This window comes from Haliotis asinina, chromosome 16 (genome assembly GCF_037392515.1).
Source record: "Haliotis asinina isolate JCU_RB_2024 chromosome 16, JCU_Hal_asi_v2, whole genome shotgun sequence".
NCBI lineage: Eukaryota > Metazoa > Mollusca > Gastropoda > Lepetellida > Haliotidae > Haliotis > Haliotis asinina.
This window is the reverse complement of record NC_090295.1, coordinates 34,503,876-34,519,892: the sequence shown is the minus strand read 5'-3', so window position 1 is coordinate 34,519,892 and position 16,017 is coordinate 34,503,876. Positions and strand designations below refer to the sequence as shown.

At 41.8% G+C, this 16,017-nt stretch overlaps 1 protein-coding gene across 1 annotated transcript; it reads left to right on the top strand.

Moving 5' to 3' along the window:
- The first annotated feature begins 651 nt into the window (after positions 1 to 651).
- LOC137267747 (uncharacterized) lies at positions 652 to 12,297 on the top strand. The gene is made up of 11 exons (XM_067802196.1): positions 652 to 656; positions 1,270 to 1,441; positions 2,925 to 3,120; positions 4,540 to 4,707; positions 5,073 to 5,260; positions 6,260 to 6,419; positions 7,503 to 7,611; positions 8,815 to 8,968; positions 9,836 to 9,980; positions 11,276 to 11,447; positions 12,000 to 12,297. The coding sequence occupies exons 1-11, from the start codon at positions 652 to 654 to the stop codon at positions 12,295 to 12,297; spliced, it is 1,767 nt and encodes a 588-aa protein (XP_067658297.1).
- The last annotated feature ends 3,720 nt before the right edge of the window (positions 12,298 to 16,017 follow it).

Genomic DNA, 16,017 nt, shown 5'->3' with positions numbered 1-16,017 from the left:
GCCAATCAGAAAACAGCATTTATGTGTGAGGTAGGATAAATGTATATATGTTGTGTTCTGAAAAGGAGTCTGTCTCTTGTATTTCCAAGAAATGCAGATTTGCCCTGGTGGACCTCCAACCCAGTGTAACGTATGGGTGAACCATCTGCTGGCATGTTGATACACCTCACGAAGTCTGTTTACGACACAAACAGTCGTCTAGACGGCGTGCGTTTGTTGAACCTGTTCCAGCCTTATATGCTTGGGGAACAAGATGCATTAACGGACCATATGACATACTGCTAACATCTGTCGAGGGTCCCTCATGCTGACATAGCCCGTTTGGAAATGAGATCAATTGAATAATACAGTGTTTTATCTAAAACCACGTGTATGGTATGACGCATTTCCCTTTGATTAAATCACCAAGGACATATTTTTATATTTCTGTTTACAATTTACATATTTTTATGTTTCTACTTGGTTTGCATAATGGCCGTCGAGTAACTGGGAGATCGGGTGTTGACCAATCAGCGGGTTTAATTGTGTCACAAGGTGCTACAGGTGGTGAACAAATATACTTTGGGACAAACATGTACGTGTGTATATAACAAAGTCATTACAAAATACAGGTGTAGTGAGTGTCATTTTATCAGATTTGCAGAATTCACGATGAGGTTGGTGAATGTTTTCAGCCCAAAATAATGCTTCATTTATATTCTACATTTGTTTCTCTAAACATAAAAGACATTGGGTTCAAGGTCATTTTGGAATATATTGTAGTGCTATAGGCAGGTAATCCTACTTTTGGGGGAATATCTGTTATGTTTCGTCACTATTTACCTTTTTAGGCCCAGGGGAATTCTGTATAGTGGATAGTCGAGACTTGTTGTTTACTGGCTGACGTTTCATGTCACATATTTAGAAAGAATACAAAATGCCATATAGACGTGTGTTATATGCGGGATCACACTTTCTTGGTGAAATAGAGATTATTGCAGTGTTTATGGGTTGGGACTTAATCAGGATTCGAACCCACACTCTCAGAGTCAGGCACCTAATCACTATCGCACGTCACGCATCTAACCCACTCAGCCACCGCGAATATACATCTTATTTACACAGAAATGTTGACATGTGTTACATTTAATATTACTCCTTAGCTTTGGTTTTGAGGCTGAGTAGCACCAGGGATTGGAACCCACACTATCAGAGTGAGGTGCTTGATCGCCAAGAATTAATGACGCCATTTGTATTAATATGCAACTGGTGTCGTTGAATTTGTTTCAGTGTTATATTTGGAGTGTTCCTGCTTCCGTTGGCTGTTGCCACCAACTTCCCCTACACTATTCCCACCCGATGGAACGGGGGCGTCGCCGCTAACATCTGCGCCATCCCAGACGTGAAGCTGTGTGGCTGGGAAATGAAGTTGGTCTTTTCCGTCAACGTCGTGAGCATCACCGTGAGTGCATAGAGAATCTTATCCAAGGCTCTACCAATATCAATTATATCAACACGAGTTGATAAAGTTAGACTATTTTTACTTTCATCAACGAGTGTTGATATATTTGATGTAAACGTTATCATAAAAAATCACCCTTCACTGGTTTTCAATAAAAAAATGTCAATCTCTGAACACGGTGGTGCCATACGACTTACCGTGAAGCGATGTCGTGCATTGTGACGTCACCTCGTTCATGACGCCATAGCATTTTCAAGGCATTGTACACAATCTACTGTCAAAACGATATCTCCTGGGAGAAAATATACTATACTATTAAATATTTGTATAGCGCCAATATCTAGTTGGTTCAACTGCTCAAGGACGCTTTGTTTTTTTCCCTCGATCATTGGATGTCCACCACAACGGCACATAGTGCACAAGGTTGTGTGTTTTAAGTGCACAGGGTTGTGTACTGCACACTAGGGGTTGTGACAACAGTGAAAGAGTCTGCACACAAAGTTGACTGCAAGGTTTTTTACACCATCATGTCCTGGAGCTGTATGGCATGCGAACGTTTTACTGACACCTTTCAGGCAATCTGGTGAGATGTAACAGACAAACGACCTAGTTACTCTCTCATGCATTGCATGGTCATAATCATCGACCCATGGTGCCTCCAGGTTACAGTGCAGGGGACAGACCACAACTGTTTCCAGAACCCTTCATTGGCATCCATGGGAGGCCGTTTATCATGCTCACCAACACCATTTTTTAATTGCCTGTAGAAGTGTTTGTCATTATTTCTAAGAGTTTATTTTCTTTGATTGTGCTCCTCCTTTCCCATTTTTTCTTCAGTCCAAACATTTAGTTTTGTTTTAAGGGAATTGACAGTTCGGAGAAGGAATTTCTTCCAAACTGCATTTTGTCGTTTAGACATGGATTCCTTGATGATCTTATTTTAAGGCACAACCCTATCCAGCAAATAGTTCTTGTTTCAGTGAGTTTGGGTTCAGGGAATAAAATTCCCCTAACTAGACTCATCACGGAGAAACCTCATTTATCATTATTATGTTTTAAAGATAAAAACAGTCAGGCCCGTAAGGCGCAGCGCAGCAGCTGAGGGTCCCGCCCTCTCTACACGCAGTTCAGACAGCGAATGGGGTTTATCCCAGGAAACGCTGTCTAGTCGAACCCGCCGAGAACGTTTCGGAGAACATAACGGCTCCCCAACACTGCAGCCTTTTGCATTACCCACAGTGTCAGAAGGTCTGTACCCCCGGTGGACAACCACTCTACTCATCAGTTCCAAGAGATCAGGAGGTACCAAACCATGGGAATAATGGGGAGCCTGACGACGGGGTACTTGGGATGCAAGCGAGACATTTCAAAGGCGAGATACGCATATTTATCATGCTTTTCCTGAATCTTGCCAGCCACATTGCTGTCAAAATAAAAACAAACAACCGCAGCATTAATGGATCCATATATTCTGTCTCAACAGTCCCGTGACTTCCTGCTGACACAGCCACAATCAAACAGAAGTGTATACTACGTCAAGAACCAGCCCTGTAACGCTGAAAGATCGGCCGGACAGGAGTTATGCATCGGCTTCAACGCTGATGTCCCTGGGTCGTCCCCTGTCGAGATATCAAAATTAGTCTTCACGAAGACATCTTCTGATGGCCAACCTTGCCCAGGTAATACCAGTAATATACACGTGATATCAGCCAGAACATGATATCTGCTAGTTTGTTAGCACCATGATCTTGCTTGAGAGTTTCATGAAAGTGGAAATTGTTTATACTCGTATCCTGCATCACTTTGTCACCGCTGTAAATACACCGAAATGTATTTCTACAGTGTAGATTGGTTAATGAAGCAACCAGCAATTCAAAATATAATATGCTCTTGAATATATACACGTGATTTGATAAAAAACTACATACCTTATCAAAACGTCCTAGGCTTGAAACAGCTACCGAAACTCTCACCGTAAGGTCTAAAACACAGCTGTGACACTCGTATCAAAATCACTTATTTCACATCGTATTACTTTTATTGGTTTTTCATTTGTAGCCATCATAAATAGATGCCATTTTTGCCTGACAGTAGACATTTTACTACAGCCATATGATATATTTTATCAATTCAGTCTCGCGATTTACCACACAAAGATGCTCTCCATTGCACAAGAGATGATAGATTGACTCCTATTACAAAATCTGCTGTAATCTTCACCTTAACTCACGACCGAGCCTAACTACCCGATTCCGTTAGTCGCCTCTCACGACAGACAGTCGCCTTTTGTGGCAAGCATGGGTTGCTGAAGGCCGATTCTACCCCGGGTAGACCTTCACGGGTCCTCTCATAACTGAAAAACGTAACATAAGTGATATCATATGATATATATCATATATCATGTTACGACACACTTTGGTTATCACTGTTCATCTGTCATCGGCTTGAATGGATGTTTTCTTTTTTGAAAGGACAATGGAAAATGAGGGAAATGCGAAAATTAATAGCCCCTATGCCTTGACGTTTTAGATGGATTTTGATAATTTTGAAGGCAGCAATGGCGGCAACACTGGTAGCACCAATAGAGGTTCTGAAAGCACTTCCGGTGGTTCAACTAGCAACAGACCTGTGAAGGTCCAGGGGTAGAATAGGCCTTCAGAAACCCATGCTTTCCATAATAGGCGACTATACTTCTTGTAAGAGGCGACTAACGGGATCGGGTGGTCAGGGTCGCTGACTTGGTTGACACATGCCATCGGTTCCCAATTGCGCAGATCGATGTTCATGTTGTTGATCACTGGATTGCCTGGTCCATACTCGATTATTTACAGACTTACGCCAAATAGCTGGAATATTGCTGAGTGCGGCGTGAAACTAAACTCACTTCTTAACCCAACTAGCAACACCATCGATGATGCGACTGGGGCATGCACATCTGATGAATTGTTAATAATCCTCCATTTGGACAATTACTGGATTATCCATGGATGGTGGGTATTGTATTACGCAGGTTTTTACAACATCCCAGCAGTATCACGGCATTGGAGACCAATTTTTCTTCACACCTGCTCATTGAATGACTGGCTCTCTCATTCTAGCCACCGAATCAGTCGCTTACGCAGATGTCCTTGCGAAATCCATTCTGTTCTATGAGGCCCAGAGATCGGGGCACCTTCCTTCAACCAACAGAATACCATGGAGAGCTGACTCCGCTCTCAGTGACGGCAGCGACAACAACAGAGACCTCACCGGAGGCTGGTATGATGGTCAGTACATGTATATGTCATGGTCAGAATCAGTAGAGTACTACAAGATACACATTCCAATAAATCACCATGAAAGTCATTTTATTGTTTTATAATTTATGATTCCGACTCTTTCTTCATTATTCGTTTAGACATCCCACATATCAACTGTTTAGTTGCCCAATTCGCGTGGGTTATGGGTTCAAATCCCTGTGAGTGTCACACCCGTAGTCGTGGTTTCCACCAAAGCGCAAGACCTCATCACTTGTAGCGTTCCTCCACAAACAACTTTGACACTGTGTTCTAAATGATATGGTGATCAACATGTCCATAAGACTCACTCGCTCGAACCCTCCCTCTCTCTTACCTACCCATGTGTTGTTCAGCTGGCGATAATGTCAAGTTCAACTTCCCCATGGCGTGGTCCACGACAACGCTGGCCTGGGGGTTGATCCAGTTCAAGGCAGGGTACCAGGCAGCTGGCGAACTGACCAATGTGTATGATTCACTGAGGTGGCCACTGGACTATTTGCTCAAGTGCTGGGACAGTGACCACAATGAATACTGGGCGCAGGTCAGTTCCCTATTATTTCAGAAGAAATTAGATATATTTCTGATTGGCTGAGGGTTCTTCTATTACTTTATGTACTCCGCTGTGAATGCTGTACTCATTTGGTACTTCGCGATATTAATCCTTTAGCTCAGAAAACATTGAATCACGTATAATGTGCGGAAATTACCGATGCTTGGCGAATGCAAACCGATTGAAGGGAGATAACTCTACATCTATTTTTCTTGCCTGCAAAATCGTCTTCAAAACGATTTTTGTACCCGTGCTTCAAACAAATTCAAAATTGACGTTGAGTTGCTCGGTACGTTAACTACGTTAACCAATGCCAGTGGGGCCAAACGCGGTGATGTACCCTCGATGACCCCTCTGTTTCCCTCATGACCAGTGAACAACTTAAAATGTCCAATCACAGGCAAACTGTAGCGCAAGTGGGTCGCGCAGCATAGAGAAAATTATTAAACATGGGTATGCGAGAGCACAACCTAGTGAGGAAATGGGAGTGTATCTTTGATGGTCGCGTTATTTTATTTTGACATGACAAATATTATTTTTGTATCCGAAGTGAGGGAAGTACGTTGGCAACCTTTGCTCGCTTCGTTCGCATACACGTAGCCTTGTCATATTCTCTATGCTGCGCAACCCCATTTGCGCTACAGTTTGCCTGTGGACCAATGCAGACAGAAAAAAGCTCAATGCATTTCCGTATGTGGTATCGCGCAGCATGTCCTGGTAAAAACTGATTTGCCTTCTCATGGCCGGCTCCATGGATTATATTAACTATTTATTAATATTTAAATTGTGTGGTTGCATGAAACAGAATAATACAGTTTCCTCTGTTCTTCGAGAGATTTCCAATTAATGCTGATTATATCAGAAGCTTCTCACATGTGTGATCCTATACTAATCATAGTTCATGCTGAAGTGAATAATCTTGTCAGCACCAGATTATTTTAACCACGTAGAACTGAAATAAAAATATCCGTCCACGGACGTCATTTTCAGGTCGGGGATGGTCATGCGGATCACTCTCAGTGGACAAGGCCTGAGAACATGACCTCAGCACGACCCTCCTACAAGGTCACCATTTACAGCCCCGGAAGTGACGTAACCGGCGAAACTGCGGCTGCATTTGCCGCAGCTTCAATAGCTTTCAGAAGTGAAGGTAACAGAAAACTATTCATTGTTTTTACAGAGCAGATCTACGAAACGACATACGACGCGTTCGGATGTAGCTGAGAGATATTTTCGTCTTTTTGGTGCTGTCATTTCTAGCTAGTTTTACCATATTGTTACTTTTATCCTTATTTAATATGTTTGTGCGCAGTATTTACTTTGGTGTGCTTAATTAACAGTGTTATGTTAATTAACACTAAATTTAATAGTAATAATAACTGTAATGCACAACTGTTATATATATTCTACATAAGGTAGGGGAACCTCAACTTTCATTTTGGAAGTAAAATCGTTTACAAACTTTTCAAAGACAGACATATGGGCGCGCCACCATTTCTCTTTATCATTACCTCTAAACACAACGCAAAGTATGAACGTACAAAACGCAGTAACCCCATAGACATGTCATTATGATGTTAACGGTTTTCAAGAAGGTCGATAAACCGCTGTAGAGCATTCATTTCGACAATCATCTTGCATCACCCAGTTGTTAGTGTGTTTGTTTCTAGAAAATCGTACACATGTAATTTCAAGTCATACACTAATCGTCTTTCAAGAGCGACTCCTGTACAAACTATGGTCATTAGGAAGTGTAAGTGATGATGCACTCTCAAAACATTCATAATTATTATCATATGAACATTGATTGACGATGATATATGTCCAAATGTGTTCAATAATAAATCAAAAATGGAGTTCCACTACTTATTTTTAAGGGTAGTCAGGAAGTATTCATTTGTAACAATGTATTTTGCTGGAATATTGCCGAGCGCGGCGTAAACCTAAATTCACTCACCATTACAGTTGATTTCTATCCCTATAACTGTTGATACTGTGACATTAGTTTATAAATACATGTATTACTCAGTGCACATTTTGTTGATGAGATACTATGCGAATCTTGGCTGAAAATTGGCTATGTTGTGCAATCAACATTAATCATTGAATATTGTTCTTGTTTGTCAATATTTCTAATGTTCTTATGTGATGATGTGGTGCTTTTGGCATTAAGATATTTATTATTACTCTTATTACTATTCTTGTTAATATCATTATAATTATCACGATCTAGACCAGGGCTACTCCTCTAGGTTGTTGCGAAACGCCAGGTCTCTGTACGACTTCGCCTACAACAACAGGGGGACATACACCAACAGCGTACCGGCCGGAGACTTCTACAAGTGAGATGCGTTTATTGATGAACCCTGTAATCGTGTATGGGTCACGGGACTCTTGGGTAGCCTAGTGATAAAAGCGTCCGCTCGTCTCGCCAAAGAGCCGACATGTGTTCAATGAGTGAAGCCCATTTCTGGTGTCTCCTGATGGACCAATGCAACTGGATTACACGTATAGTGAACTTCGGTTACAACGAACTTAGAAGGACAGATAACCAACTTTACAATTTCACGTTGGCTCAAAGTTATGTTTTCGTTGTTATCACGTTATTCTGTGGACTCCTCTTTGTGTCCTAATGTTGTGATAAGTCATTTTTACGTCGCCACAAGGATAAGTTATTTGATGGTGACGTATACGTTGTTTTAACGATCTATTGGCGTTAATGGTTGAATAGTTGTGGGAAAAACATAAATTCACTTCAGTGTTTATTCGTCAATTTGTATGTTGCTTTGGTCTTGTGTTTTATGATGCTGTTGCTGAATAGTGAGGTATGAGAAAGAATCTCAAAGTGAAACGTTTTACAGGAAACTATTGTGATAAGAGGTTATAAGAAACTTGTTATGAGATTGTGAAGAGCAAAAAGCGTAACGTTTCCTCAGAGTAAATTTGCAACGTTGTTATTACGTTGTGACATGACGGTATGAAATGACGTAATACTGACGTTGTGACGACGTTGTGACATGACGGTATGAAATGACGTAATACTGACGTTGTGACGACGTTGTGTCATGACGTTACCAATCTACAACCTTCCCACAACGTCGCGAAAACGATATGTGTTAACAGGTAATTTAGTGAGTTATTAATGTAGTTTTCTCAAAAGGACAACTAATTTTTGTTAGTTATCACCAAAGTTTGTTCGACTCAAATATCCAGTAGGTGACCGCTACCCAAATCAGATCGTTGTATCCGTCAGTTCGTTATACACATATAACAGCAGTAGCAGTACCTGATCAGCGCACCCCTGAAGATGCAGGTTAGTACTGGTTTTCAGCAACCCTTTCTTGTCATAAGAGGCGACGAACGGGATCGGGTGGTCAGGCTCGTTGACTCATGTTACACATGTCATCGGTTCTCAGAGCGATGTACATTTCGTTGATCACTTGATTGTCTCATCCGGACTCTGTTATTTACAGACCGCTGTCATATTGGAATATTGCTGGGTGCGGCGTAAAATTAATCTCACGCACTTTGCTTGTCTCTCTTAGTTCTTGGAGCGGCTTCAAGGACGAACTTTGCTGGGCCGCTGCCTGGTTGTACAAGGCAACGGGGGAGACAGTGTATGAACAGCGAGCTATGGAGTTAATTTCCTATAACGACCAAGTAGAGTTTTCCTGGGACAACAAGAACGTCGGATGTCAGGTACATTTAGACTGTACCATTCAAAAGAAGTTAAGGAACAAAGTTAATGGCATGCCAGTGATGTTAAAGCATAGGGTAGTTCGTAACCTCTTTTGAGTAGCATATACTTGGTATCCACTCTTTGTTTTACTTTTAAAAATTTTGAACGGGATGTAATATGGATCTTTCAAACCTCAAGCATGTATTATAAAATTTGCGTAGAATTTTGCGCGGGACGAAAGTTTGATTATATAATTATATATCATATCCCTATATCGTTATAAATTCAAAATATGAGTTTGAACGTGTATTCAAAATGTTTCACCTGTCAAAATTACTTTTCAAATGGCGGTGTGAGGCTTTAAGCAGCAAACAACAATAGTAAATCGGCCTTAGTGTTATGGTTAGTGATCTTTCCATGCATATCATGGAGGGTCATGGGGTAGCCTAGTTGTTAATGCGATCATGAAAACCCGGGTTCGATTCCACACATGGATACAGTGTGTGACGACCATTTCTGGTTTCCCCCGCCTTGATATTGCTGGAATATTGATAAACGAGGCGTAAAACTAAACTCACCCATAACTTGCATATCGCGTGTACGAAAAGCGCCAACATCATGCAGACATGCATGCAATTGATCTCTATGTTTCAGTCTCTGTGAAGAGAGGGGTGGGGTAGCCTAGTGGTTAAAGCGTTTGCTCGTCACGCTGAAGACTCGAATTCGATTTCCCACACGGGTACAGCGTGTGAAACCCATTTCTGGTTTCCTCCTCCGTGATATTGCTGAAATATTTGTAAAAGAGGCGTAAAACGATACTCAGTCAATCAATCTCCGTAGTGTCAGATACAATTTCATGTGCCAATGTTGGAATATTTCTGTGGCAGCTATTGATGTACGAGGCCAATCCCTCTGACGATAGTCTGAAGGCCCGGGTCGAGAACTTCGTCAACAGGTATCGGTCTTCTGTAACCAAGACTCCTACTTGTGGGCTCACGTGGCATGCCAGTTGGGGTTCCCTTCGGTACTCAGGTGGGTGAGTTGTGGTGGGTGAGGTGAGGTGGATGAGGTGAGGTGAGCGAGTTTAACTTACTGAGTAGTGTTCGGTGAGTCGAGGTGGTAATGTAGAGGTGAGTGAGTCGAGGTGGGTGAGTTGATGTTGGTGAGATGAGGTGGGTGATCAGGGGTTGGTGAGTTGAGGTGCTGAGTTGAGGTAGATGAGTTGACGCAGGTGAGCTGAGTTCGGTGATTTGACGGGTGAGTTGAGGTTGGTGAGTTGTGGTGGATGAGTTGATGTAGTTGTGTTTAAGAGTCGAGATGGGTGAGTTGGGGTGCGTGAAGTGAGGTGAATGAGCTGAGGTTGGTGAGTTGAGGTGGTTGAGTTGTGGTGGGTGGGTTGAGGTGGGAGAGATGAGATTGGTGAGTTGAGGTGTGTGAGATGACATTGGTGAGTTGACGTTGGTGAGGTGAGGTGGATGACTTGACGCTGGTGAGTTAAGGTCGGTGAGTTGAGGGGTGAGTCGACGCTGGTGAGTTGAGATGGGCGAGTTGAAGTGGGTCAGTTTTGGTTTTGAGTTGTGGCAGGTGAGTTGTTGTGAGTGATTTGCATTTGGGGGTGGGGGTTGGTTGGTATTTTTGGCAGAGACTTTCGAAACTGTTTCACATATGGCGCACATCGAAATGTTAACACTTCCACCAACATTCTTAGTGTATGCCATTTACACGGTAGAAGTGGTGCCCAGCACGTCACGTGCGTTTAGTGAGTGAATACGGCTGGTGAAACTAGACAGGGCCTTCACATACTACACGTATGGGAACCAAACCCCTTGAAACTGGACTCTCGATAAGTGGAGTTAGAGAGTTAGTGAGTTGGTGAATGAGTTGACTTTTAAGTTCCTTAAGTTCCAAAAATTCCAAAAATATTACACCAGAAATAAGCATCACACATTGTAGATGAATGAGTGAGTGAGTGAGATTAGTTTTACGGTCTGTAAATAATCGAGTCTGGACCAGAGAATCCAGTGATCAACAACATGAGCATCGATCTGCGCAATTGGGAACCTATGACATGTGTCAGCCAAATCAGCGAGTCTGGCCACCCGATCCCGTAAGTCGCCTCTTACAACAAGCATAGTCGCCTTTTATGGCAAGCATTGGTTGCTGAAGGCCTATTCTACCCTGACCTTCACGGGTGACACATTGTAGGGAATCGAACCTGGCCTTCGAACACTATAACTACTAGGCCACTACACCTCCTCTCGATTAGAAGAACGTGGTCTAGCTTGCATACATACATAAGTTTCTGTATGTTTATGGGTCTGTTTCAGCCAACGCGGCTCTGATAGCGATGGTGGCAGCTGATGTCGGTATTGAGAAAACACTGTACAGGCAGTGGGCGCTGTCTCAGATAGACTACATGTTGGGTGCCAACGAAGCCGGCCGCAGTTACGTGATTGGGTATGGCAACCACCCGCCACAGCGGCCACATCATCGTGCCAGGTGAGTAGGGGAGGGGTGGTGGTGAGCGAGTGAGAACGTGAAGTAACGAGTAAGTGTGGAAGCGTCAGTTGGCGGTCTTTTGTCGTGCTGGGCCCTTAATCCCGAAACGTTCGTAGCCCTAAGAATTCTTAAGTTTAATCGTAGCCAATGTGTTAGGAATGGGCTTAAGAAGTTCGTAGGGATACGATCGTTTTGAGAATAGCTAGTCTGTTCTCATAGAACCAGAGATTTCTTTTCAGTCCTTTTCTCGCTGAAAACAGTCTTGGGTGGTATGGTACCCGTGAAGATCCAGATTAGAACTGATCTTCATCAACCCATGCTTGTCGTATGAGGCGACAGAAAGGATCAGATGGTCAGCCTCGCTGACTTGGTTGACACATGTCATCGTATCCTATTTGGGTAGATCGATGCTCGTGATGTTAATCAGTGATCACTGGATTGTCTGATCCATACTCGATCATATACAGGTCGCCGTCATAATGCTGGGATATTGTTGATTGTAGCGTTAAACAACAGACAGTGTGCATGACCTTTGTCCGGTGTATATTTCAGCTCCTGTAGTTCTGATCTCAGCCAACCCTGCAACTGGAACGACTTCAACAACCCCGGTCCCAACCAAAACGTCCTCACGGGCGCTCTCGTGGGTGGTCCTGATAACGAGGGCAACTACGCCGACATCAGGTCTGACTACGTCCGCAACGAGGTCGCCTGCGACTACAATGCTGGGTTTCAGTCGGTGTTAGCGGGTATGACAGATCTCCATTTTCTTTCGGCAAACATCGGTACTTTCCGTACCATCGTGATCGGAAAGAACTTTTTGTACTTGTGCGATCAAAGCACATACTTTTAGCTGAAAATGAATCATGGGAATAAGACAGAGTATACACTAAACATCAGTTCATGTAGGTATTTAATATTAGTCTAAACTCTCCACCAAATAAATCAATATCGCCAGTCTCATAAGCCAGACATATATCTATAAAATTACGACCAATTATCAAAAACGTGTACTTTTCATTCAAGGTTTGATGGACCTGCAGGCAAGGGGCCAACTGCCAGCGCACACAAACCCGTGTTTCACATGATGTATGTTTCTTCGTTTAATCGAAATAAACAGGTGAAGACTGAAAAAATATGTTTGTATGAAGCATTTGTAAGGTCCATGCTATTGGAAACTTTGCTGATCGAGGGATGGATAAGACTGTCGTATAGTCTGGTAGAAAATGTAGAGCGGTGTTTGGTAACTTTACTTTAAAACTATAAGTGCTATCCGTTTCCAATTTGGTATGAGGTTTTATAATTCTAAGGAATGGATTAACATTGTCGTAGTGCTAAAGCCGTGTACATTCGGGTTAGAACTGGTCACCACCAACCCCTGCTTGTTGTATGAGTAGATTCGGGTTAGAACTGGTCACCACCAACCCCTGCTTGTTGTATGAGGCGACTAACAGGATCGGGTGGTCAGTCTCGCTGTCTTGCTTGTCATCGTATCCTAATTGCGTAGATCGATGCTAAAGTTATTTATCTCCGGGTTGACTAGTTCAGACCGCTATGAGGTATATAGGATATTGCTCAGTAAGGCATTAAACAACCAACAACCAAAACAATCCGGTGCATAACCAGAATGGAATCTACATGTACAGTAACGCAATGTGCCAAGAGACATAAATGGTAACCCTGTTTGATACAACATCATATACTGGACAAAAATATTCTATTTCTTCACTGACAATCTGATGAAAGATCAATCATAAAAATAGCAATATCCCTAAATTATCTTTTGTCCAGTATACACAGTATACACATCCTATCACCGGGATCACAGCCCGCCCAGTCCGAAGGCGAACAGAAATGCATTTATAGCGAGGTTTGAAGAAAGGGCCACAACTCTTGCAACTTTCAACATTTTTTTCTTCAACCTCAATCCTATAAATATTTGAAACGATGTAAAATCTTTTTATGTCGCTCTTGTTATGTTCTTGCATGAAACCCCACCGCCTGAAATCAACGGGTGTTTAGACAAACAAAACAACCGAACTACCAAATCAGCATTAAGTCTGATGCACGTATACAAAACGTCTTTATATGATTAAAATAACACCGTTAGAACATGTTCGAGTATGTGTGTGTGCGTGCGTGCGTGCGTGTGCGTGTGTGTGTGTGTGTGTGTGTGTGTGTGTGTGTGTGTGTGTGAATGGTGAGCCCTATTTATATTATATACCCTATTCCTATTCCTTTTACTGTGTACATGTCTATTTAAACACATCTGCATTCAACATATTTAGGGGGCTGTAGCTTAGTGTGAAGCGTATGCTCGTCGATTCGAAGACCTGGTTTCGATTCCCCGCATTGGTACGATGTGTGACGCCCATTACAGGTGGGTACCCCCTACCTTCCACCGTGATACTGCTGGGAATACAACCAATCATCCATGAGTATGTTTAAGTTTTACTGATTTGCATGCAATCGGCAAAGCAGGCGGGTTGAGTACATCGAAGTGTCCGGCCATGTCATGATTTAGTGTACTGTGAAGCATTTCCAGGGAGTCATCTCAGACTTTTCATTTTCTTAAATCTTTATTCCTCCTCAAGACGCGGAGGCCCGTGCAGTGGGATAGCGTCGAGGTCAAAGCGTTCGCATGTCACGCCCAAGACCTTCGTTCGATTCCTTTTATGGGTACAATGTGTGGAGCCCATCTCTGGTGTCCCCCGCAGTGATATTGCTGGACTATTGACAAATACCAAACTAAACTCACTCACACATTCCAGTGACAATTGATTTCCGCGAGAGAAGCGGATATAAAATATTTTCAAACCAGGAAGCAAGCACTCGGTGAAACATCGAGTTATCTCCCTTACGATGCCCGTCTGGTCGAATGCTGTCCTCCCGTGATGCGAGGACTGGTTGTCATCATGAGATATTATGTATTGAACATGGATCACGGCTGACAAGAAGAACTTATTTTGAATGTGAATCTGAAGCTGCACAAGACAATATGTACAGGTTTAACTTTTTATGTTGTTCAGGTTTGCAGTCATATTATTTACTATTTTGTTTTTTAAAGCAATTTGTGGACGCTCTGTTGCGATAGCTTTGCAATAGTATGACAAGCACCGCGACCTACCACACTGCTGAAAGCCAGGTCGCGCGTTTCATCAGTTTGAAAGCCACAGTCTAAGGACTTAGGGACTGTATCTATGGTCATCGTTATAATATAATGTTAGACGTATTGTTAGACGTATATCATTAATTTATCAAGTACGCGTTAATTTGAATTAATCACACTAAATATACGTATAGGTTATCAGTTTGAAATTTATTATCATTCAGATTGCTAAAATTGAACGTACATAACAGTATTAAATTCGAAAATATAAGTCAAATAAATGAAATACCCAATATGTAAGTGAGGGGTCATTTTGACATATTAAGGAATGAAACGAAAATACGTATAGGTTATCAGTTTGAAATTTATTATCATTCAGGTTGCTAAAATTGAACGTACATAACAGTATTAAATTCGAAAATATAAGTCAAATAAATGAAATACCCAATATGTAAGTGAGGGGTCATTTTGACATATTAAGGAATGAAACGAAAATACGTATAGGTTATCAGTTTGAAATTTATTGTCATTCAGATTGCTAAAATTGAACGTACATAACAGTATTAAATTCGAAAATATAAGTCAAATAAATGAAATACCCAATATGTAAGTGAGGGGTCATTTTGACATATTAAGGAATGAAACGAAAACTAAGCTCGGGCATCCTATGAAAAATAATTGTGTTTTTAAGTTGAAATGAAATTTTCTCTTCCGCTACGAGAACTTTTCTATCGATGCGTGTGACATAACGTTCGCCCCTGACTATTGACAAGTTTACGTAGGGAGTTTCATGTCGTTCCTGCTTGTCCCAACAACCTCGGTTGACACTCTGTCCCAAACTCTGTTTTAAATACACAACTGCCTGTTTACTAAATATCATTAAAAATATCATTACAAAACACGGTAACGGAAATGCGCCTTGTATAACGATGCGCTCTGTTACAAGCAGACATATTCCACATAATGATAGTACTTTATTTTATCTCCTGTAAACAGCGTTCTGCTGAATTAGGAGTCTCCCTGCGACCATAATCTATCAGTTCCGAGTAATCACTTCTTTGTATGGTAAAAACACTTCTTTCATGTCTTGGTGTGAAAGAAATATATTTTGTTAAGCCGTTTGGTTGCAAGGTAACCTTGCACGTGAAGAAGCAGATGAGGAGAACTACGTTTTTATCGGCACAAATTGCAAACGACCTTCATATGATGCTAATGTCATCATGTTGGTGGAATATTACTTTGGTGTCTTTGACGTTAACATTGGTTAACGTCAACATAATTATGGTGTTAATATCTATGTTTGGTGTCGACATCTACGTATGATGCTAACATCTGCAAATGACTTTAAGACAAGGAACTATGAGGTTATTATCTGTATACGTCAACAATTGTCTATATACGTTAACAATTATCTGTATACGTTAACAATTATCTGTATACGTTAACAATTATCTGTATACGTTA

What these genes read in the sequence shown, in the direction of transcription:
- LOC137267747 (XM_067802196.1), top strand. An exon ending in ACAAGAACGTCGGATGTCAG is followed by an intron (nt 8,969 to 9,835) that starts GTACATTTAGAC and finishes TTTCTGTGGCAG; the next exon opens with CTATTGATGTACGAGGCCAA. An exon ending in CGGCCACATCATCGTGCCAG is followed by an intron (nt 11,448 to 11,999) that starts GTGAGTAGGGGA and finishes TGTATATTTCAG; the next exon opens with CTCCTGTAGTTCTGATCTCA.